The 23,735-nt window shown below is 38.4% G+C and overlaps 2 protein-coding genes across 5 annotated transcripts in view; both read left to right on the forward strand.

The window, feature by feature from the left end:
• RABGAP1L (RAB GTPase activating protein 1 like) overlaps positions 1-23,735 on the forward strand; it is a 257,343-nt gene that overhangs the window by 70,489 nt on the left and 163,119 nt on the right. The window lies entirely within an intron of this gene.
• GPR52 (G protein-coupled receptor 52) lies at positions 18,408-19,493 on the forward strand. The gene has a single exon (XM_050901448.1). It carries the CDS (start codon positions 18,408-18,410, stop codon positions 19,491-19,493), a length of 1,086 nt encoding a protein of 361 aa, XP_050757405.1.

The following is a 23,735-nucleotide window of genomic DNA, read 5'->3' on the forward strand; positions in this document are numbered from 1 at the left end:
TAGACTACTGTCCTGGACTACAGCCAAAACCAGTACGACTACGTCTTTTCTTTTGACACATGTGCATATGGCAAATAGCCTACTGAAAATTATAAAGGTCCCTGTAAAGCATCCTGAAATCTTTGAAGATGGTACCTTGCCCAAGTTGTGATTACAAATATTCAAAACACAGCATGCCTGTCTTTTTGCACTAAACAAATTTCCCAGCAATAAAAGTCAAAAAGTTTCAGAAATGCTGATCTATTATATTTTTGTTGTTCTAGTTTTTTCTTTGCATCTTTATTTCTTCTCTCTACTAATTAGGAATGGTCTCCCTTAACTTTTAGAGAGATTAGATATCAAGAATTGCATAGCTATATGCTTATCAATTATAAAAGATCCTAAAGGATCAATAACCATTATAAAAAAAATTGTTATTTTTTTCAGTTGACTAAAAAGAGACATAACTAATACCTGGTTTATTGCTTTTTGAATGAGATACTTAGATATTAAGCAAAATAATTCTAGAGGAACTGATCACTTAGAGAGGTATGTGCAACTTTTCCAGTTTCATGTTTCTTTTAAATTCAGTGACTATAGGCAGTTTCTCAAGTGTTACTTTTCTCCATGTTTTCTGAAAGGTTAAGGATAAGATGACTATTACTTAACTCTTCTCTTAAACTGAGGTCGTTCAATTCATGGCAAGTAGATTCTTGATATTTTTATAATTTAATGTGGTTTGTAGAGAAAAATCAGATCATATGCTGGTTGATAGGATGCCTCATTTTTGGTATAAGTTGAGCTGTTAGTGCTGACAGTTACAGTCTTCCACTTGTTTGAATTATTTCAGCAGCGCTGCATACTGTGGAATAATAAAGTATATATGAACTGAAAATACTTATTAGAAATTAGTGAGAAATATTGCCTCTGAAGAGCAGAAGTTGACAGAATTTTAATTCTTTAAATAGCTTCATTTAAATTCAGACTTCAGATAAAAGGTTTATTTTATTATGAATGTACCAGGGTACCTAGTTTCATAGTAAATGTTAGTATTACTCTTACAAACTCAGGAATAAAATGTCCCTGAGGTGAATTTAATTTGCCAAGTTTTGATTCATTTAGAGCTCATCTGGAGAAAATCTTTCAATTTTGTGAGCACAAAAGGGAAAATCTTGTGCTCACTCTTCATCTTCAAAGAAATTCTTCAATTTAATGACAGCTCTTTTCAGGAAAAAAAGGAGCAGCATTCATTAGTAATTTTTATTTTTATGTCATCTTAATTTTAACTTTTATGTATGATATTTGAGGTGGAAAATAATGCCAATATTTTTTTTCAGGGCCTCCATAAAATTATAAGAAGTTCTGCCACATTAAGAATTTTCCTGCAATTTCTTTTCTGTACATAACCACTTACGATAGCACTAAAATGACACTCACAATACAATTCCTGGCTCTTGGGGTGCTGTATGACCTACCGGCTCTAAAAGTCACATAAATTGACACATTTGTTCTGAAGGATAGAGTGCAAATGAGATTTGCATTTGCCCTCTTGGAGACCGCATTCTGTTTTGTCTGTGTGAATTTATAATCTGTTATCTGCAAAAACAGAGGAGCATAGTTGCCCATCGTTTCAAACAGAATGATAAAACCTTGGGTAATATCAGTATTATGGCCTGAGTAGGTTTAAATGATGGTTACTGGAAGAATTGATAGTAAAATTGATAGTCTCATAGACTCCGGATATCTGTATATTGATGCAGATAAAAAGTGTTTTGTTAGGTAGGATGGAATGGGAATGTCTCGGTGTCTCGCTGTTTCTTTACAGTAGAGTGTACAGTAATAGCTGGTAGCTCTGGTAAATGCTTGGCACCTCAGAGCTCATTTTAAAATCCATGATTCTCCTTCCTAGATAAAACATTAATAGGTATCCTAGTTTAATTTTAATACTGGTTTGTTAATAGGTGTTCAGTTTTCCCGTAGCGGTAATGATGCTGATGCTGAAAGAGCAGCCATAGTAAGAAGACGTTTTAAACAATGGTATTCTACACCACTGAGTAAAACTGGATAATTTCTGAAGTTCTCTGCAATGTGTGTTGTCTTTGTAATGCATCTTCGTCCTGTGTGTATGAATCTCTCTCTTGCAGCATAGGGCACTGCTTAGATGAAGCAAATTGTTATGTATGTGGACCACTGCAAGAGAGCTGCAATTCCTGAGAACATAATGTTTTTTTAAACAATCAGTCTTCTCTTGGTATTACTCTTTCATCCAAAATTCACTTCTTCCTAACCGTCCTCTGCTTTCAAAGAAAGGTTGCATAACTGGCATTCAGGAGGCTGCATTACTCAAGGGCTGGAGCCGTTGAAGGTGAGAGGAAGAGACAAAACATCGGGTTTGGTATGCTGCTGTAATGGAGCAGTTAGTATGAGAGGAATTAGGTGATATTATCCGTATAGCATTCACATTCTGGAAATCAGAAGACTGCACTCAAAATCAGAGTAATTGGATTTTAAATGTCTTGTTTGTAAGGCTAACTAATTTCTGTTATTGCACATGTAAATAAACAGTAACATTCGTCTTCAAAAGAATTTCAGGCCAGCCTCAGTCTGACTTGGAAATGAGGCAGCCATTTGTATGTCGCTGGGTTGCTGAACTGCCACGTTGGCATGTGCAAGTGGCTTGCATATGCAAATGCAGTGACTAAAAATGACTGTCTCTTGAAAATCTGAATTACTAGCTGTAATTTGTATTTGGAATGGTTTGTGTCTGAATTAAAGCTGAGGGCAACTTCCTTGTAGATTCTGTTGCGTGATTTTGAAAGGTTGTTTCAAACCATCAGGAACTGCTTTCTCTAAAAGCTCAATCTGGGGTCCTATACTTGCTTACACAGAAAAAGATGCAGAAGTCAGTCTTTAAAATAGGCAATATTTCCTGTGACTATTTTATGAAAGTTAATGTTTTAGAAGTCTTAAACACATTTATTTAAGAGAGCAAACCACCTTTTCCTGACTATTAATTGCTGGTTTCAATATGTCAATGTTTGATGCTATAAGAATTAAACAGAGCTCTCTAAATGCTTAGAGAAGAACACTAAGAATCAAAGGATCCAAAAGTATACTTGATATCTAGCTTTTTATATTTCTGCAAAGAATCACAGTTGGTGTTTAAAGTCTCTTAAAATGCCTTTGTTAACAACAGTACTGGTGGTCAACATTTTATTAAAGCATGTTTTACCATAGCAGTGTGCAGCTAGCAATGGGCAAGTCACAATAACTGAAATTAGTAACAAAAAAAGAAAGGCTTGAGCTGCGTGTGTAGAACAATTAAAGCATACATAAGTGATGAATACATCACTTAAATTCAAACTGGAATTTAATATAAGGGTGAATTCTGATACCTTTTGCTACCTTAACTTATATATGACTTCTTTGTGATAAACCCCCAAATGACAATATTATTCATATGTTCTTTAGGATATTCTTCTAAGGGGCTGAGCTAGTATTAAGTACATTTTACAGTAATCACTTCAGAAGAGATGAGAGACCTATAGATCGTCTTTACAGCCTGTATCTGTTAAACATTTTTTTCCCTTTGTAGTGATGAGTATGTTCATACCAATTAAGAGTAATTTCCCCTATCAGCAAGCAAATTTGCAGCTACTGAGGTAAACTAACCAAAGGGAGATCAACTGTAGTCTGCTAGTGCGTATACTCTTTCTAATAATCTTTTACGTAGACTTCTGTGGACATACCCAAATATTTTGGCAGCTAAGAATTTTTTGTTGTTGTTGTGGATTTTCATCAGTTGTTTTTTAAACTGACAACTGAATATTGATGATATGGAGCTTCACATTTTTTTAATCATATGCTGCATATGACAAAGCCATCTTCATACGGCTGGTTTGTCTCAAAAGCAATCCAGTTTCAAAATACAACCTTTTTTTGACTAGGTAATACAATATACAGACTGAATCTAAATCGTCGTATATGGGGGGTGCGGTTTCAGGCTGTGCCTTATCCAGGCTGTGTGCTTGCCAGAAGAGGTTTCTTTTACTGCTTGTTCTGTCTCTTCAGTATAATCTATCTAGCGATTGCAAGGCTGATACATCACAGTAATTTGTAGATTTTTATTTAGAAAACTTCCTTGCCCCCATTTCTCTGTTAGAGCAATGAGCTTGATTCGCTGTGTAGGTGTGGTGTGAGGGGTGAGATGGGGGCGGATAGCTGGGCAGGGCAGGAAGGAGAGGTGAGGCCATTTTGGAGGCAGCCTTCAGATAGCCTGAGCTAGGTTAATGTAACATTGCAGTCCAATTAAGCATGCTTCTTGTTAGCTGTATGGCAAAGGAATTAGAGGTGCCTTTTGGAACGATGCCACCTTTCTTTCATGAATTTGTAAATGTAATTTCAGAAAGCACTTTCGGTCTTTGTTGTCACACCTTCCAGGATTTCCTTTGCCTTTCTATGAAAATGTTTGCTCTCAAATTCTTCTTTTATAGAAAACTGAAAATATAGAAACATGTTAGCGATAAAATATGCCTGCAAATGTTAGAATAAATATTCCTTTGGGATGCCTTTTTTTAATATCTATTTTTTCAGTGCAGAATGGCTATACCTGATTTAACAAGAAATGTGACCCCCAGATGCTGAATGCAAGCAATGGATTTACATAGCTGTCAGTTAAGTGGAGTGATATTTAGACTGCTGCACATTTTCTTTGAACTCGAAGACTTACATTTCAGGCAACCATGCACTTGATTAAGTTTAGAATATTATACAAGGAGGAAACTAATTTCATAGAAAGCTCAGAACAGCATGTCTTTTGCTTTCAGTAGCTGGCTGAGTCAGCAACAAACCTTGAAAATATGCAGCCTGGCTCCTTTACCCTAAGCATTAGACAGAATACTTCTAAAAATTTGATTTAAAGCCTTGATATTCCTATGTCTAAGATTTATCCTGACTGATGAAAATTTATGTATAGTGACTGTTGTACATGGAGTTTCCTTTGCAGAAGCTGTTGACTTTGTCACAGATTCATTAGTTAACGTATTTTCCTATGTTACTTGCATCTCTAGAAATACTTGTGGCTTCATGTGATGCTTAAGAGGGAGCTGTGTATCTAGCCTCAAGCATTAATACTGAGGCTGGGGAGGCAAAACTACAAAAATATACTTAAATTTGTCTGTGTTATCCTTGCTGCACTCCCTTGTGTGTTGTTCGAATTTCCAGTGTACTTGATTTTTGTGCTGCAATAAGGAGTTAATCTGATTCTCTTTCCCTTTAGTACCAGTGAAGGAGGAGCCTGACTTTGATCTGTATTCTTGGCCATGCAACTCCTGCATGCTGAAAGCTCTCGTGGACTGGGCTGAGAGACTTGTCATATGGGTCAGAAAAGAGTTATGAGTAATGCCAATAGGAACCTTGATTAACTGCAGTGAAGACAAAACACAAGGCACATGCTGTGTTAAAATATTAGCTCACACTGGGATGCTAGCACATGCTAAGTACATGGTTCCAGTGCAAATATTTCTAGTATAAGTTACTGTTTCTAGTCATAATTCTCTGAATTATCTGTTAAATACTTTGCTTAGTATTAATTAAGGCTTATCTGAGTATGGGCTTTGGAACATTTCACAGTGCACACAGTTCTGTTAATTTTTTAGTAACAGTAGCAATTTTGTGAGCAGTGTTGGGTGGGAGACAGTGAGTTCTCTAAGATTGTGGTGGAAGTGTTTGTGTAGCTAGGAGCCCTGGAATGATGATCAAGCATGTATCCGAAATTTAAATATGTTATGATCTTGTAATTATAGTTGTCTTTATAATTCCATACATATAAAGGGGCAGAACTCTGCTGCTTCAGACAGATGAATTTTGGTATTCCCTAACTTTTCAGTACTTAATTTAAAATCATTAAGTAACTTTTAGTTATAGAGAGTCTTTCAATCATTGTGATGACTGATATAAATACTGTCCTATTGCTGTTTATTTTAATAATATGCTGATACATTTTATGGATCTAGGTAAGGTCGCCAGGTCATTAAATAAGTGGCATAAGGTGTGTGTTTCTTCCTACTGACCGTGAGAACTTCGAATGACTAATTTTCTGTTCACCTTGATTTCCTCCCTTGTACTCTGTGGAGTTCTCTGAAACTTGTACTAATTGTGATCTCCAAAGCAGGATCCAAAAAACCCCAACCACTACTTGTCTCTGAAGCTCTTTCTGAAAATTGAGTCATAGACGTTACATTTTAAGCCAGCAGAATGTTTGATTATTCTACTTTTGACTGCCTTTAAAATTCTAGTTGCCATAACAACTTTATTTCTTTATTTTTAGCACATCAGTTGCCATAACAATAAAATATAGCTTTTTGAATGTAACCATTTTTTCCTCACTTTTTTTGCCTTTTTTTTTTAAAGAACCTTCTTTAGGGGGGGAAAGGAAATGTAGCAATGCTCTTCCCCTTTGAGCACTTTGGTTAGAACAGAAGCTGAAAAATATTTTTTTTTTTTTTTAACTTAGCCTTATTCCATTTCTATGGCAGTTTTTTGACTACTGAGTATTTTCATAACTTATGCAGAAAAATGAATGCAAATCACGGTATAAAGCCTTTCCTTTGTAGAAAATTGCTGTTGGGATTTCATTTTTATGTGTTGTAGTTAGTGTATTAGAAAACCATAACTGTTGAGAGAGTAATTTCCAATATCTTTATTTCATTATACGGAATCGATATAAATAAGGTATAGGCAACTGCTCCTCATATGGGAATCATTTTTCTTTATGCTGTTGAAAGCTGTCCCTCTTTCTGTTTGTTTGGTTGTTTTCTTTTTCCTTACTGTAGGATTGCTTTAACGATTACTGTTTAAGTTTTGCAGAGAGTAACTCCATTTTTGTCATGTCCTTCTTTATCTTATCTTTCATTAAAAGTATGAGAACAAATTATGCTCCGTTTGTTCCTGCAGCAGACATTACAGACATGCTGGGAAGAAGGGAGTTCAGGAAACATGCTGTGTGCCTTTTCAAGCCAAATTAATTCTAGTAGCCATATAAAAATGATGGCCACTAGCATCCTACGCACATACAGCATGTAGGACCCAGTGCTTCCATCTCTTCCTGTATGGCCCTTCCCAGGCATATTGTCAATTAGTTAGAGGCCAGTATTTAGTTCAGTGTGTTGATATGCCGAGTTTTGGGCAGTTATATGTGATATATCTTAAAAATATATGAATGAAGAGATTGACATTTAGCTTCAAGCCATGATTTTGAGCAGAGGGGAAAGGTTTACGTGTGAATTTAATATTGGTGAAAGAAGCTGGACTTGAACTTATTCTAGGGACTTGACTTCTGTATTCCCTGATAGTGTCCTTTCCAAAAGCACTTGTAGATCTCAAAAATGCTGTCTTTCTATTTAACCTATTTTTAGTGCTGATAAAGTATATGTTTAATTTCAGTTTTTTCTTAGAGATGGCAAATAATGTCAGGTTTGGTACTTCTTTTTGAATAAAGAAAAAAATTTCTCAGCTCACATAACATTTTACATGTGCCAATTTCTAGCTATAAATATAAATGTCGTCATTATCTAATACAATCAAAGTAATTTAAGACAAAATTTGCTAGTTATTGGAAGTTGAATGTATTTAGATGTTATTAATCTTGAAACATAGTTATCAGATGTGAGATGATTTTATAAATTTTAATTAGCTAATTCTTAACTCTGGGAGAAAAAAAATAAAAATCAGTAATTCTGGCTTTCAGTGGCATTTTCCAAACATCTATCATTGCCGGGTTCCATGTCTGTGAGTTAGCCAGGAGTCTACTTCAACTGCTGTTGTTCGCAAATTTTCCCTCTAGACTGCTCTTGGTAGGAAGCTATTCCTGCTCCTTTCTCATATATGGTTATTGATGCAAGTGTGTGCTGATATAGACTCCATGCTGTAAGAGAATGTAAGTGATACCTCTTCAGCAGTTCCTCTTCAGCGGTTCCAGCTGGGAGGAAAATTTGGTCTAAATGAAGCCGAGCTTAAAATCCGTAAAAAGAAATTGTGCCACGCTTCAGTTTATAAATAGTTTTCATGCCATATCCTTTCCATGTTCCTCTTTTCCATTTCTTCACAAAAGTGGTAGAATAGTAATACTGAGTAACACTTCGTTTAAAGATAGTCTTCTAAAATTCACAATTTACTTTGATTGTTTTCAGCTTTATTGTTCTCAAGAAAGAGTGGAATTGGATTTATTAGTCCAAATTTGGGATCAGTACCACCTGCTCCTCAGTAGATCTGGTACTAAACCAAATAGTGAATCTTTAGTTCTTAACTGATTTTTGTCTACACTAACATTTGAAGCTATGACTTTTTCTCCTACATGATTCTAGTTGCTCAGTGTTTTTCTAAGCCACCTCTTATCTCCTTCAGGAAGCACTATTTTTAAAAAATCTATTAAAGGAAAAGTTTTGGGTGAAATGTGCCAATTATGTACGCAAATCAAAACGTAAATGGTCCGTGTGACTAGGCACGCGCTTCCAGCCAGCCCATCTAGATGAGACTCGATGCTCTGGGAGAATGTACTGTGACCATTTAACCTAAGCCGCATCCATGAAAAGTGGATTTGAATCTGTTTCTGACATGCGTCGGTGAATTTGTCACATAACGGTACCTGCCAGTTAAGAATTTTTAGAAAAGCCAATTGGAGTGAAGTGGATAATTCTGAAGGGTTTTAAACTACTTTTGAGAAGAAGATAAATTATGCACGCGAATGTTGTCTGTGTTGTAGCTTTCAGCACAGATTAAAAGTAAGTTGCCAGAGGTTACGGTGGGGAGGTTTTTGTCATACAGGTTTGCCATTGTGACATTCAGAAGTATGGTACTGAGATGGAGAAGGATTTGGAAGCGCATGCAGTGTTGATCATACAGTAGTTTATGGATGTGTGGCCTTGGCTTTGAGTTCTGAGGAATGCTTTGAGGATGAAATAGAAGTGATGCTCTGGAGAGAATTTAAAGAAATAATATTGAGTGCAACTGTTTTTGTTTTGTTTGTTTTTAAAAGGCAATGAAGAATGAAAGTCACATTTGCGTGTACTTCAACTTTATTCTTTGGTGCATCCAAACTTGTGATTTTGAAACACTGACAGACGTGTATGGGTTTGATCCTTGTATTTGTATCTTAGTAGTTGCTTTTGTACAGGCCTTAGAACTTGGCTTCCTAATCAAGGCTACAATAAATTATTCATCATTTGAACTCATTAAATCAAAATTTGTTGCCTTTTAAAAGGTCATGCTGTAGTTTAAGAGAACTCTTTGGCTTGCAGTATATGAAAAATCAAACTAGGTGATCATAGTGTTTGGGATTTTTTTTTTTTTTTTTTTAGTAGCCTTAAAATCTGTTATTCTAGCTCTGCTGAAATGGAATTACTACTCATACTGACTGAGCTTATGCTTCTACCAAGTCAGCAGGAATCCTTTTGAACATACACTTTCTTGGTGCCCAGTTGTGATATGCTTTTAGAATACCGGTATCTATGGAATGTGATTCCTGGCTTGACATAGACAAAAGTATTAGTAAAAACACAACTATGTCAAAACATGCCTCTAAAAAGTTTACATGAATGCAGTATTAAAATAATCTTTGAAGTATTATTGTCAAATATGAGAAATGAGTCCCACAGGAAAAGAAAGGGTAATGCTACCTGCACTGTTCCGACTATTCTCTACATTTCAGTATTTCTTTGTTTACAGTTCTCTTAATTGCTATCTTTTGTCATGTGATTTAACAGGTGAAAATTTTAATTGTCTCTTGAAAGCAGTGTAATGAACAGCTAGTTCATTTCCATTCACTCTAATGTACTTCCATGCATAGAGGCTATGTTTTATGTTAGGACAGCTGCATGGATAGGACATGGGTTTGTTATAGTACTTGAAATGCGGAGGGACAATTTTGAACGAAATGCACGTTCTTTTAGACTGTCAGTATGCTTTCACAAACCACTAACAAAACATGAGTCATGTAATCAAAAGCAGGAGCTGAAGGAAAAGCAATGCAAATAACAGGGCCCTCCATCAGGATGCCTGGAGCAGTGGTAGGTAGTAAACCTGTATTCCTTTGCCAGTATACTTTTTTTTTTTTTAAACTACTGCTAGTTTAAGGGCAGGTGGATTAGTTTTAGTGGCAGACATATGAAACTGTCTGAGGGCACATGTCTCATTTTTTGCTTTTCATACCATCCTAAGACATTTTGGTTTTTTTCCATTGTCCGTTTTAATTCATTTTGGAGCTTTTCTTACCATATGTGGTCAGTTAGTAAATAGCATCCTTATGTAGCTTAAGTGCTGTTTGTTTAAAGCAAATGCGATGTTTAATTCCTGAAAAATCCTAATTATCAGCATTCATTAGACTTCACAGCATTTCCCTGAAGTAAATTCAGTTCTTGATAGATAGTTTATTGCAGGGTATTTTATTTCTATTGATTTGAGGCACTGAAATTTGGTGGTATTTGTCACTCCGAATGGAGCTTGTAAAGTGAATTCCATTTGTCACAGGAGCATCAATATAATCTTGAGGGAAGCTCCTCCTGAAGAAAAATGTTCTTTAATGTAAAATTCAGAAAAGTAACCATCTAATCCATGAGATCACAGTAGTAACGCTTAAAGGGAGATCGTAGCAATTTATGCCAAAAACTTGCTTAATAATTATTAAATACGTGAATAATGTTAGTAGCTAATTTGAAAGTTTCAAACTTTAGGAGTGTTCGATGTAATTGTTAAATAACAGCATGAAAGGACTGCACAATAAACTAGCAAATGTGAATGCCCATCTTTCTCTACTGAGCCACCACAACACAGAAAAAAAATATTTTTTGCCAATTTCTTGTTCTGCATCACAGCATCCTAATTACCTAACATTTATATGATACTGGCTAATATTTGCCTCATTAGAAACAGTATTGGAAAAGGACTGGGGCTGTGAGTTCAGCAGAGGAGCAGACTGAAACAGAGCCTGCTGGAGTAGTAGTAAAAGGAAAAGGGATCATTAGCTCCCTTCCACATCCCTCACGTACCTTGACCTTTTAGAAAGCTACTGTCCCCTTCCAGCCTCTTACCTGAACTCCCCGCAGCCTCCACTCCAAATTATACCAGCCCCTTCCTTCTTCCCTGCCTTACAGAACTTACTCTGTTGCTGCCATCAAATTCGGTTTCACCTCTAATGCAGAAAAGGCTTATGTAGGCTTTGGGGATAATTTTTTCCTGTAACAATGAGGTAGGTGCTCCACAAGAGCATCTGCATTTCAAAAACGTAGCTGTCTAACTCGTATCACTTGATCTTTTTTTGCAGTCACAGGGGTATGTGGGCCATAGCATTGTAAAATGATTTATAGCATTCTTTATGATCATGGGGTGGGAGGGAGAAGGGAAGGAAACTGATCTGTGATAGCAAAACTGATAAATGAGACTATCAGGTGGAGAAATATTTTGTGGGTTTAAACTTTCTACAAGATACTGTAGTTTCCTTGAGGACTAACACTTTTGGGTTTTTACCACTGGCCCAAGCGTGTTTAGTCTTGGTGATGATGAAGACAAACTGCAACAAGAAAAATTCTGAGCTGATACTGGGAGTCACAGTGAGAGTGGTCAAACGCTGGAACAGGGGCCCACGCAAGCTGTGAAAACCCCATCCTTGGAGATGCTCACAACTCAGCTAATAGGACCCAGCACAACCTGGCCTAAATTTGGCGTTGGACTTTGAAGTTGGCCTTGCTTTGAGCAGGATGTTGATATCCAGAGGTGCCTTCCGACATAAAGTGTTTAAGAAGTCTAAGATTATTTTGAGAAAAAATAATGCTTTTATACATATATATGTATACCTTTTATATCTCATATTCTAGGCCTGCACTCAGGTGAAAATTCCTGTGTGCTCTTTGTAAGCTAGAGCTCTTCATGGCAGTTTTTTAAATAGACAGCTGTAGTGGGTGGATTTTGGGAAGAGGCTTTATATTCCAAATAACCAATAAAACTGATTCCTGCCTTAAATACAGCACCAATATGACTTCAGAGAGCAACTTCAAACACTAGTCTGATGTAAAAAACCCAACCACGTACACACACACAAAATTTTCAAGGCAACTACTGATTTTTCTTCCTCCTCTCCCTCTTTAAGCTGCACTACAAGCTGCAAGCTTTATAGAACAGAATTTTTCTGGAGGCATCAAAAACAAAACCAGGGTATCTGGATGATGTGGTGGACAAGTAAATACCAGAGGTAGTTCAGATAAAAATAAAGCAAACTGAAGAAACGCCTTTGTTCTATAGGCTAAGGAGAAAGTGGATAAAAGAAAATCATACTTAAAAAAAGAAAAAAGGAGTTGGGCAGAAGAAAAAGAAGATAAGGAGCTGGTATGTATCTCAACATTGTCATCCAGGTCTGCATCTAAGTAAATAACTATTACGTTCCTCATCCCATGCTCTCAGCTGCATCTCCCTGCTCTAATCAATGTCTTTTAAAAAGATTTTACAGAAATTATTGTTGTCCATTTAATCCAGCTGACCATCCAATATTTCAACAAAGAGAGTCCTGAAAGACTTCAAACTAGAAATGAGTGGTGCGACCGAGATGCTTCTTTGTGCATTGCAGGAATTGCTTCTATCAGTCCTGTTGCCTTACAAGAAAAGACTTAGAAAACAAATATTCCTGTTCCTTTCCAAATAGAAGAAATGAGTAATAGATTGTTTCCTTGCTTGGAGCTTCTAAATCTACCTCTGTATGGACTTTTTCTGTCTGAGAAGCTTTATCTCATTTCCTTACAGGGTCACACACATCACCACTGCTTTCACAGGCTTTCTCTCCACACGCAAAGCTCGAGCTCCTACCACATCTCCTCTGCTTTCAGCAGGATCAGATGGTGTGAGTCTTCTGTTTTGGATGGTGACTTCTGTTGTTTCTAGCTGATTTAATATATAAAGAAGGTGCGGAATTGCTCCTTCTATTTAAGAATGAAGGTCTGGACCCCCTGCAGTATACTGATGACATCATCGTACGGGGCAACACAGCAGAAGTTTTTGAGAAAGGGGAGAAAATAATCCAAATCCTTCTGAAAGCCGGTTTTGCCATCAAACAAAGTAAGGTGAAGGGACCTGCACAGGAGGTTCAGTTTTTAGGAATAAAATGGCAAGATGGACGTCATCACATCCCAATGGATGTGATCAACAAAATAGCAGCTATGTCTCCACTGACTCATAAAAAGGAAACACAAGCTTTCTTAGGCGTTGTGGGTTTTTGGAGAATGCATATTCCAAATTACAGTCTGATTGTAAGCCTTCTCTATCAAGTGACTCGGAAGAAGAACGATTTCAAATGGGGCCCTGAGCAACAACAAGCCTTTGAACAGATTAAACGGGAGATAGTTCATGCAGTAGCCCTTGGGCCAGTCCGGGCAGGACCAGATGTTAAAAATGTGCTCTGTACCGCAGCCGGGGAGAATGGCCCTACCTGGAGTCTCTGGCAGAAAGCACCAGGGGAGACCCGAGGTTGACCCCTAGGGTTTTGGAGTCGGGGGTATCGAGGATCCAAGGCCTGCTATATTCCAACTGAGGAGATATTAGCAGCACGTGAAGGAGTTCGAGCTGCCTCGGAAGTGGTCGGTACTGAAACGCAGCTCCTATTAGCGCCCCGACTGCCAGTGCTGGGCTGGATGTTCAAAGGGAAGGTTCCCTCTACGCATCATGCAACTGATGCTACGTGGAGTAAGTTGGTTGCACTGATCACACAACGAACTCGATCAAGACTGAAGTGCTCCGTCCTTCTGCTGGATGTAACCAGCTATGGAATTTATGCACCATGTGAGGTACTGCCTTGGTGACAGCCATTAAATTCTTCTGATATAACTGTTTTCTCTTTCTCACTTCCTTTTGTTTATATGCAAATAAAAAAAAAATCCTGAAGCACATTTAGTTTAAAACTGTGCCAGAGTCCTTAATGTGTCTCTAATCTACAGACAGAAAACTTTTTCCATACAGCTTTTTAATGTGCTGCCTCTGATGTAACATTCCAGTATTTGCCACATCTTGTAAAATTCTGTCTGTAATTGCATAGGTTCATCAGAACTAGCTGATTTCTGCTTTAATTTTCACTTGCCTCCAAATATACGTAAAATACAGTACAAGTTCGTGCAGTCAGTCTGTTGCAGTTTGCACTGCTGCTTAGAAAATGCCACCGGGAGTTGGGCTCTGGGAGTAGCTGAGGTGATAAAGCCACTGGCAGCTTGCAGCATGACGGGGTTTTTTTCGGTAGTGAAGGAAGCCTGCTCGTATTTCCACAAAGAAAGAAACCAAACTGCCTTACTTTTGAATCACTTTGTCCCTTTAATTATAATTTATGAAAGGGAAGGATTTCACCTGCATTGAAAACCAACCAGCAGAGGTTGCCATTGATTTTTCTGTTACCTCTTACCTGCTTAGCAGTATCCGGATGTCTTGTACAAGACCTGAAATATTTGGCTGACATGAGTGCTTGTTATCAGAGTTCGGTACTCTGAGCGCAGAGTAACAGGCACTGCGGTTCTGTACGTCAGCTGGATCTGACCTGTGAGCAAGGTGACTCAGTGGTCGCCGTAACATTTGGAAGCTTTAGTAGTTACCAGTATTCAAGTCTGTGTCGAGCAGGATGCACTGAGCATGTAGTTTCTGTGGTCCACTTAATTTTAGGCTTTACCTTTGCTTATCTAACGTGCCCTTGTGTCTTTGAGGCTTTCTAACATCCATTTTAAGATGTTTTGGCCCTTTATATCTCTGGTGCCAACCACGAACTGGCCCAGGGAGGGGAGGGAGAAGTACTGGTTGCTGCCATGCCTGTGCACACCGTTGTTTGTTCTCCTCCTCCTCCCCCACAGGAGGAGTGGGAAGAGGAGGAATAAAAATTGCTTCCTATTGTTCCGCCCGTGGTATGGATAGCTATGGCTTAAAGCTGTACTCAGGGACTAAATTTAGTCATTAAACCTGTTGTCGCAGCCATTTACAGTTCTGAGGTATCTGAGTTGATTTTCATTTTTTCTTAAATCCTTCCATGGAAGAATTTGGAATTATCACACACCGTTCTTGCAAACCACTCTCACACTGCTGCATTTTGTGCTGCTTCACATTTCTACAGACTTGTCATTCAGCCTTGAATATTTGCTCCAGGCTATGCTCGAAATACAAGATGTTAACCCAGGAGCAGCTTATTAAAATTTTGCCTGTGGTTTGCCTTGGAACTAAGAGAATTTAAATCACTGTAGTTTCTAACGACTTAGTTCATTAAAGCCTCCGATACCATTCCTGACACGTCTCTTGCTGATCTATAGCCCAAAATACTGTTTTGTGGTTGGTATTCTGGTATCTGAATTTGCTGTTTCTCTCTGTGTCTAAGGACGTATGGAGTGTCTATGTAAGATAACTTTGATGATTGTACTTCTGTTACTGGTTTTATTTTTAGGAAGCATGAAGTAAACAAAAGTTCTGAGTCCATAATCAGGGAATAACAGCATCCATTTGCATGAATAGAGAGATCAGTTAATTGGGTTTAAAAGTCTGTGCTTTGAAAAATAATGTCTTACAAGTATTTGTATTTAAACCAATGTTTGCAATCGGTTGAAGCAATTAAAAACTGGTACAGTATTGAAACCAGTTGCAGATGAGTTTTAAAATAAATCTGCCTTAAGTATGAAAATAATTAATTTTTAGGGGACTGTAATTTTGTCTTTTAAGCAAGACAAGAAAATTTGTGTTGAACCATGGCAAATATTTTAGCAGGCTAAACATTTGCAGACAACATGTAAAAGATGCATGCGAAATTAGTAATCTGAGAAAAACTTTGACTAAACATTTTTAGTTCGGCAATGATGGTGCTTTCTAAAATTTATATATATATATATATATATATCGCTATAAAAGATTAGTTGGGTGGACCCGATGTAAACGTTTGGGTTTTTGGGTATATATCCTGTGGACTTCAAGCACTGCTGAATTCTTTGGCATTCAGTGCGGCTTGTCCGCATGGAGCGATTCGAACGAGTAGGTCGCAAGACTTTTAAACTCGCGCCGCCCAAACGGCTCCCGCTCCTTTCTCTCTCAAGCCATCTGCCTGCTTGGCCGTACGAAGGTTAACGGGGCCGGCGGGGTAAGCAGCTTCTCCGCGCCGGCGGTCACTGCAGCCCTGCCGGGGCCGTGCCGTGCCGTGCCGTGCCGTTCCCCCGCCGCGCTGCGGGGGGCGCCGCCGGCCCGGCCCGGCCCGGCCCGGCCCGGCCCGGCCGCCGTTACCTAGTGACAGCGGCGCGGCGCGGCCATTGGCTGGGGGCCGGGGGGGCCAGTCACCTTTCCAGCGCCCGGCTCGTCTGCATCGGCTGGGGGGGGGAGGAGGAGGAGGAGGAGGAGGAGGAGGAGGAGGAGGAGGAGGAGCAGCGGACTCAGGTGCAAGCAATCATTTCAAGGGGGAAGGAGAGGAACAGCGACAGAAGCTCTAGCCGCACCACGGTAATTAGGACTCCCCTGTCAAGCAGTTCATCATAGCGGCTGATAAGGATGCGTGTAGGTGAGAGAGACTGCTATATTGCTTTAACAAAGAATTAGAGAAAGTAGTGATTGTATACGTGCTCTGTTGCTTATAGACGAAGGGAATGAATAGCCGGAAATATTCTGGGATGTTATAAAATCAGAAGGACTTTTTGTACAGCGTGGTGATGCACGACAGGAAATTAACTCCAAAAAGAATGCTTTCTCTCAAACTGCTGCAACAGCATTGAAGATTTTTCTTTTCTAGTATCTGAAATTCCTCCTGAAGACACAGCAAGGACTATCAAAAACATCAGAGAGATTCTGGTACTTTTAAAGAGACTTAAAGCAAATGACAGCGTAATATCTGAATGACCTTGGAGATCATTTTATGTGGATTCATTAATTCTCACTGCTAGTCTTCTAGTCTCAGGAACTCTAGGATTAAAGATGGTTTTAACATTTTAGGGGCCTTTCAAAAAGCAAGATTGTGTACAACTAATTACCTGCCTAATGATTCCTGAACTAATCAAGCATTTACTTAAAACTGAACACAGAAGATGCTTTCTTTTAACGTTTGCTTTCTCCATAACTGCGAATAAAATGAACAAGGTAATGTCCTGCAATTAGAAGAACATTTTTTTTTAAAGCAACTATTTATTATGCTGATCGTCTGATAAATATAGAAACCCTAAAACTACGTAGAAGATGAAGCTGAATAACAGAATAATGGAGTAGTAAACAATGGCAGCTTTTCTAGTCAAATCAGCATTTCATTAGCTTCACAGCAGAATGCAGATGGAAGTTTCTGTTCTCGTTGTATGGGGGTTTGTGAAATGATTCAGGTGTTGCTACAGAGGTGAGCAATATCATGGATATACCTATGAACTCCTGGGTACTGATCCACTGTAGCAGATATGGCAGAGTTTCCAAAGATGATTATTTTAAATTACCATTGCTGAAATTAAATTCAAGAGGATTTATTTTGTCTGTGGGGACCTTGAATTATGCTTCTGGCATTAATAATTGTAATGGACTATAACTGTTTGAAGGAGTTGTGAATATTGACATAAGTCTCCAAATTCTATTCTTAAATTATTTTCATTTTTAAATGAATAGACACGATCTTCCTCATTGTATGTGAGATGTATGTTTTCTTTCTTGGGAGTCAGAGGACAAATCCGCCTTGTCCCCCACCCGTCTCCCTCCAAATAAAATTGATTATTCATACCCAAACAGTGGTGAGTCTATTGGAATTAACCTTGACAAAAATGTTTTCCTTACCTTTCCAATGAATAGCATGGATAAGACGGAGTACCGTCTCCTGAATGGAGCCAGAAAAGACAGCATTAGATGATGAACTTTTTCCTTTACTCTCCAGTCAGTCTGTGATTTAAATTGAGACATTAAAAAGATAATCTCCAGTAACTGCTGGTCCAGGAAACCTGAGCTGTACTGAGGTTCCTCCTTCCCTTCCTCCCCCTCACCCCATTATATTCCAAAGTAAATGACTTTCTCAGGAAAATAAGCAGTCAGAGATTCCCCCCCTCCTTCCCTGGGAAATGAATGTGTCTCTTTTGTCAGTTTTTATTTCCGTATTTCACAGTACCAGTTTGTTTTAGAAGTGCCTTGTGTTTGCTAAAGATTGGTCAAGAGCACTGGAGGAGCTGATCAGTGGCCTTTCTCTTTCTGGCTTTTTTTTTTTTTTCTTCTCTTTCTTTCTTTCCTTAAAGCTAAGGTGTGCCAGAGGTGATGCACTGATGCTGAGGAGGCATCAACAGCTATGGGACTGTAATCCTCTCAAATGTAAGCACTGGCAGTGTCTACAAAGAGAGATCGTGAGACGCTGAAGCAGAGTTTAGCTGCTGTTAAGCAGGTCATCTGCTCGCTAAGGCTCAGATTGCAGTGTTCCCTAATCACAAAACATGAACCAGTCCCGATGGATTGAATGGAGGACTCTGAATATGAGCAGTAGTGTTATGAACATATCTGAGCATCTCTCCTGCCCTCTTGGATTTGGTCACTACAATGCAGTTGACATCTGTATCCTTGAGACAGTTGTTATTGTCTTGCTAACATTTTTAATTATTGCGGGTAACTTAACTGTGATATTTGTTTTTCACTGTGCTCCACTTCTGCATCATTATACCACCAGCTATTTTATTCAGACCATGGCCTATGCTGATCTTTTTGTTGGAGTCAGCTGCTTGGTTCCTACTTTGTCACTGCTCCACTACTCGACAGGTGTCCACGAGTCTTTGACTTGTCAAGTTTTTGGATATATCATCTCTGTGCTAAAAAGCGTATCTATGGCATGTCTTGCTTGCATCAGTGTGGATCGCTATCTCGCTATTACAAAGCCTCTCTCCTATAATCAACTGGTCACACCTTGTCGCTTGAGAATCTGCATCATTTTGATCTGGATATACTCTTGTCTGATCTTCTTGCCTTCCTTTTTTGGTTGGGGAAAACCTGGTTACCATGGAGATATTTTTGAATGGTGTGCTACCTCCTGGCTAACTAATGCCTATTTTACTGGCTTTATCGTGTGCTTACTATACGCTCCTGCTGCCTTTGTCATATGTTTCACCTATTTCCACATCTTTAAAATTTGCCGGCAGCACACCAAAGAGATAAATGATCGGAGAGCTCGATTTCCTAGCCACGAAGTGGATGCTGCTGGGGAGACTGGGCACAGCCCCGATCGCCGCTATGCCATGGTTTTGTTTCGGATAACCAGTGTGTTCTACATGCTGTGGCTCCCCTATATCATATACTTTCTGCTGGAGAGCTCTAGGGTGTTGGAAAACCCAGCACTTTCCTTCTTAACGACATGGCTTGCTATAAGCAATAGTTTCTGCAACTGTGTGATATATAGCCTCTCCAACAGCGTTTTCAGGCTGGGACTGCGGAGACTGTCGGAGACAATATGTTCATCTTGTATGTGTTTAAAAGACAGGGATGTACGGGACCCTAAACCAAGAAAACGGGCTAATTCCTGCTCCATTTAAAGAAAACTGGCGCATGTAACCAAACGCGGAGTTTTGATAGTATTTGCTGTATCTGGAAACTTGCCAGAAGAGAAATGTTTACTTGAATAGCTTGCTGTGATGTTAGAGTGAGTTTAAAAGTGATGGCGGAAAAGGAAGAGGCTGCTGTAAGAGGGGTCACTGAACTTGAATATAGCTCTTGTGAAATTGTGAGGAGAGGAATTTGACAGAGACGATGAAGAAAGTCAGAACTAAAAATCTTCCAAAGGGCATGAAATAACTACCACATCAGAGGAGGTTCCTCCTAAATAAGTTAGTTACTACCTTATATTTTCCCCCTTGTAGAAAAGTTGTCTTACTATCTTTGTGTCAGAATATACTGTAGCCTTCTGAATTTAAATATATTTAAGAGGAAACAATCAACAACACAGTAAGCGGCTATCCGTAAATTATATACCTGAGGACTATAGTAGATATTGCAGATTAATAATCAGCTCTGTCTCTGCTCACATCTTGTACAATTTTCGGTTGTACAAACAATCCGCAATGCATAAAACCTACACTGGGCATGACGCTTTTGGATAAAATGGCACATTTTGGTACAACTTTCACAGAAGCTCTCCCTCTCATTTCCCCTTTTTTTCCATACTGTGCATCCCTAGATTCCATCGCGTCCAAGTGGGTTAGTTCGAGGGCACCTACGAGGTAGACTGAGTTTCAAACCATTCGTCCTGCAGAAAGCAATAGCCCTTCCTGGCTGGCTGGCTAACTGTAGCTGCCCATGTACAATGACTTCTTCAATCTTGCATTCTCTTGATCCTGTTAAATTAGCACACAGTATCGATGTAGTGTCCTTTAGGGTGTACTAAAGCTTTTCCTTTATTGGCTACACAGATAATCCTAATGCAAATATGATAATCGCACACAGCAGTGTGCATCACTGCTTAGAAAATTAAAACTAACCCTTTTCTTTGGGAAGTCTAAATAGCTTACTGTTGTAGCTGTCAATCCGTTGTGTGAACCTAGCTTGCACATACTGTATTTTTTTTAGAGAAAACGTAAATTGTGGTCTGTGCCTAATGTTTTCATAGCACATGGAATAGGTCAATGCTACAGGATTAAAAAATTACACTTGCTTTAAGAGAAATACTTCTGTGCAGTTGTTGACTAGCTGTTTGTTAGACAAGTGTTCTCGGAGGAGGTGAACAAGACAGTTTAGTATTAAATACAGGCAAAGAGCTTCAGTATTTCCTTTTGTACTGAACTGATTTTCAGGTCCACTGATGAAATCTTTTTTATTTTGCAAGGGCACACATTAGGTTTGTGTAATAAATTGCCAGGGGTTCAGATGCATGCCAATCAATAAAATATTTAAATTATTATTTTGAACCAAATGTAATTTTCTTAGATGGTTATTGGCTTTTTAAAAAGGCCCAATTATTGATTATTGGTGCCTTTTAACACTGCACTATTATTCCTTCTTTCACCAAAATGCATATGTAAAGATCGTGCCTATTACTTTTTGTAATGGAAGCTAACCACGCTTGCACACTTGTGGTTTGACTCTAGATCTCCCTTAATTATGTATTCTTTGTTCTGCTGAGGTGGTTCTGAACCCCTGTACGTTTTTTAAACCTGTAAGAAAGTTGAAACAATGGAATAAAGTAGTATTATGTATATCAAAACCAGCCTTGGCGTTAGTTCCCTGATGTTATGCTCTGTTCTCTGTGAAAGTTCTTTTGGGTTAGGACTCAAGAGTGAACGATTTAAAATCCAAACCTCAAAGCTGTTTACTTGCCCTCTTAAGCATTTATATACCGGCTTCTAGTGTTGCACAATCTTTAAAGCAGATTGAAATAGGACTTGAAACATTCCTCTAGCTAAGCTGAGCTGTTGCTGACAATTAGCCGTGATAGATATTACGGAAAAATGAGTAGTATTCTTTGCACGTATCTCACAGTGCTCCATGTCTACAGGAATGTGTCTGCTGCCTTCTTTTGAAAAGTTGCTGTTTATTGCGGAAGGCTCTTTTTGGCTGACTGCTGCTCTATAAGGTTGTGTAACCCTGTCTCTTCTTACACACACGACTTGGATTCATTTCGTTTTGTCATTATTTTGTCATTGTTTCCTGCTTAGTAGGTCCTCAGCGTGCAAGACTTAGACAAGGAACAATGAAATATCTCATTTCTCACAACTCACGGGGCTGGTTTCGTACCAATAAAGTAGTTTTATATCTGTGCTCCAGAGCTGGCCGCTTACCGCTTCTGTTTTTTGTTGGCATTCCTGGTAACAGGTTTCTATGGGACCTCCTGAAATTCGAGAAAAGTTCTAGAAAATGCTTGAAGTTGAACTAACCTTTTATTAAACACAGCCTGGAGGCAGTAGATGCATTGTTAGCATGGTACTGTAACTACAAATACGTAGAAATACACAAGCTAACTCATTTGTATTGGTAGTGCCTTAGTTGAACCCCGCTTGTATAACCTCAGCAAATGGAGTTGATGTACAGCAACTTGAAGCTTTATTGCCTGCAAACAGTAGGTCAGAAAGAGCGCTTCACTTCAGAGGCTGCAGCACCAGGCTTGCTCACCAGCCCACCGGCTTCTTGCCCTAAAGGGCAGAGTCAGCAATACTTTTCTCCCTACCATCGTATTGAGCTTGTGGAGTTGTCAGGCGGAAGTGAAGATTTCCTTTTTCCTCAGGCTATCCTTGGAGGGAGAGAATATAGTAGAAATCCAATACCCTGCAAACAAATTGTAGGTTCCTAGGTTCTTCACCCTTGGTTTTTTTGGTTTGTTTCTTAAACATTGGCTTAACGTTGTTGGTGCAAGAACGTTGATTTGCTTATCTGGAGCCCGAATTTCAGTTGCTGTAAAGTCACGCTTCAGCCTGTTCTCTGTTAAATCCAAGTCTCCTAGTCTCCTGGAATCTGTCAAATTAAACATCCTCAGCAGAGTTAAATACTGTATTTCTTCATATGTTTCCCAGATGACAGGATTTGACCTGGTGGTCAGTCACATGAATTTTTAAATTTAGTGTGTTTCATTTTTTGAAAGCGTTTTCTAAACTCATGAATTAAAATTTTATTTGAGCGGGGTTTGTTATTGTTTTACTAATGCTGTCTGAGGATTCCAGCTGGTGCTAAATTTTCTTCCAAAATTATAAGGCTGGACATTTTAATGGATTGAAAAAGTCCAATAGAAATTCTAGTCACCCAATCTGTCACTTTTGATTTTCATTCTGTCATTATATAAAGTCTCATGTTCTTGTATGAAAATCTGATTAAAGAATCAAACTTTTAAAGCTGGCATCTGGAGTACACATCCCACTTTCATGTGCCTGAAGATCTTTATGAGATATGAAATACCTAGTAAATAGAAAATCGACATGAAAATCGACATGAAAAAATCATTGTTGATAATACAGGCAATAATAAAGTCTCTCCATATACAGATACGTTGAGAGAGTCACTAAAACTTTAGATTCCTTTAAAAACAAAACAAAAAAGAAGTAGCCATGAGAAGAAAACATATGTAAAATACTAAAGAAAAAGGTTAAAGTGAAGAGATATGCCTAATAGGTAAGCAAACCAAATACATACATATAAAGCTCCTTTGTGCAGGTAGATCATGTTGTGCTGTACATTTCTCTTGAATACTTATGCTTGTAGTGTAACAGAGGCTGTGTCAAGGTCAATTGCCTTACTGTTTTTGGAACCTCATGTCTTCAGCCTAAGGAAAAGTAAAAAAAATTGTGTAATGGCAGCAAAAGTGCTACCAGAAAAGTAGTTTTTTCTTCACCAAATTCTATGTGCTTCCTTATTTTCTGGAATGGCTAAGTGAATTTCTCCTTAAAATACTATTCTTTAAAGGGAAAGAAAACTGTAGTAATGAAAAGCATAATGCTGTCTTTTAAAAGTTTATGTATTGTCTTATAGTAAGATATTTTTTTCCCCTGTTTCTGCTTAAGAATCCATTTTGTAATTGTACTTGGTAGCATGAGGTATATTTTTGTGCAGAATCTTCGTGCTTCCTCTACTGAAAAGTTTGGAGTGTTTTGCTTTATTGAGCCACCTTTCATGGATACAGTTTATGAAGACCTTTTAAAAATGGCATTTATATTGTTTTGACAATTATTTTTAATTCATTAGTGTTAGACAACTGAGTATCCGTAAGCACACTTCGTTTTCACACTCAGCAAAACTAATAAAATGTCCTTTTTTGGGTAAAATAACTTAGCAGTCAATATTAGAAATTGGCTATT

The sequence above is a fragment of the Gymnogyps californianus genome, chromosome 8, assembly GCF_018139145.2.
Source record: "Gymnogyps californianus isolate 813 chromosome 8, ASM1813914v2, whole genome shotgun sequence".
Classification (NCBI taxonomy): Eukaryota; Metazoa; Chordata; class Aves; order Accipitriformes; family Cathartidae; genus Gymnogyps; species Gymnogyps californianus.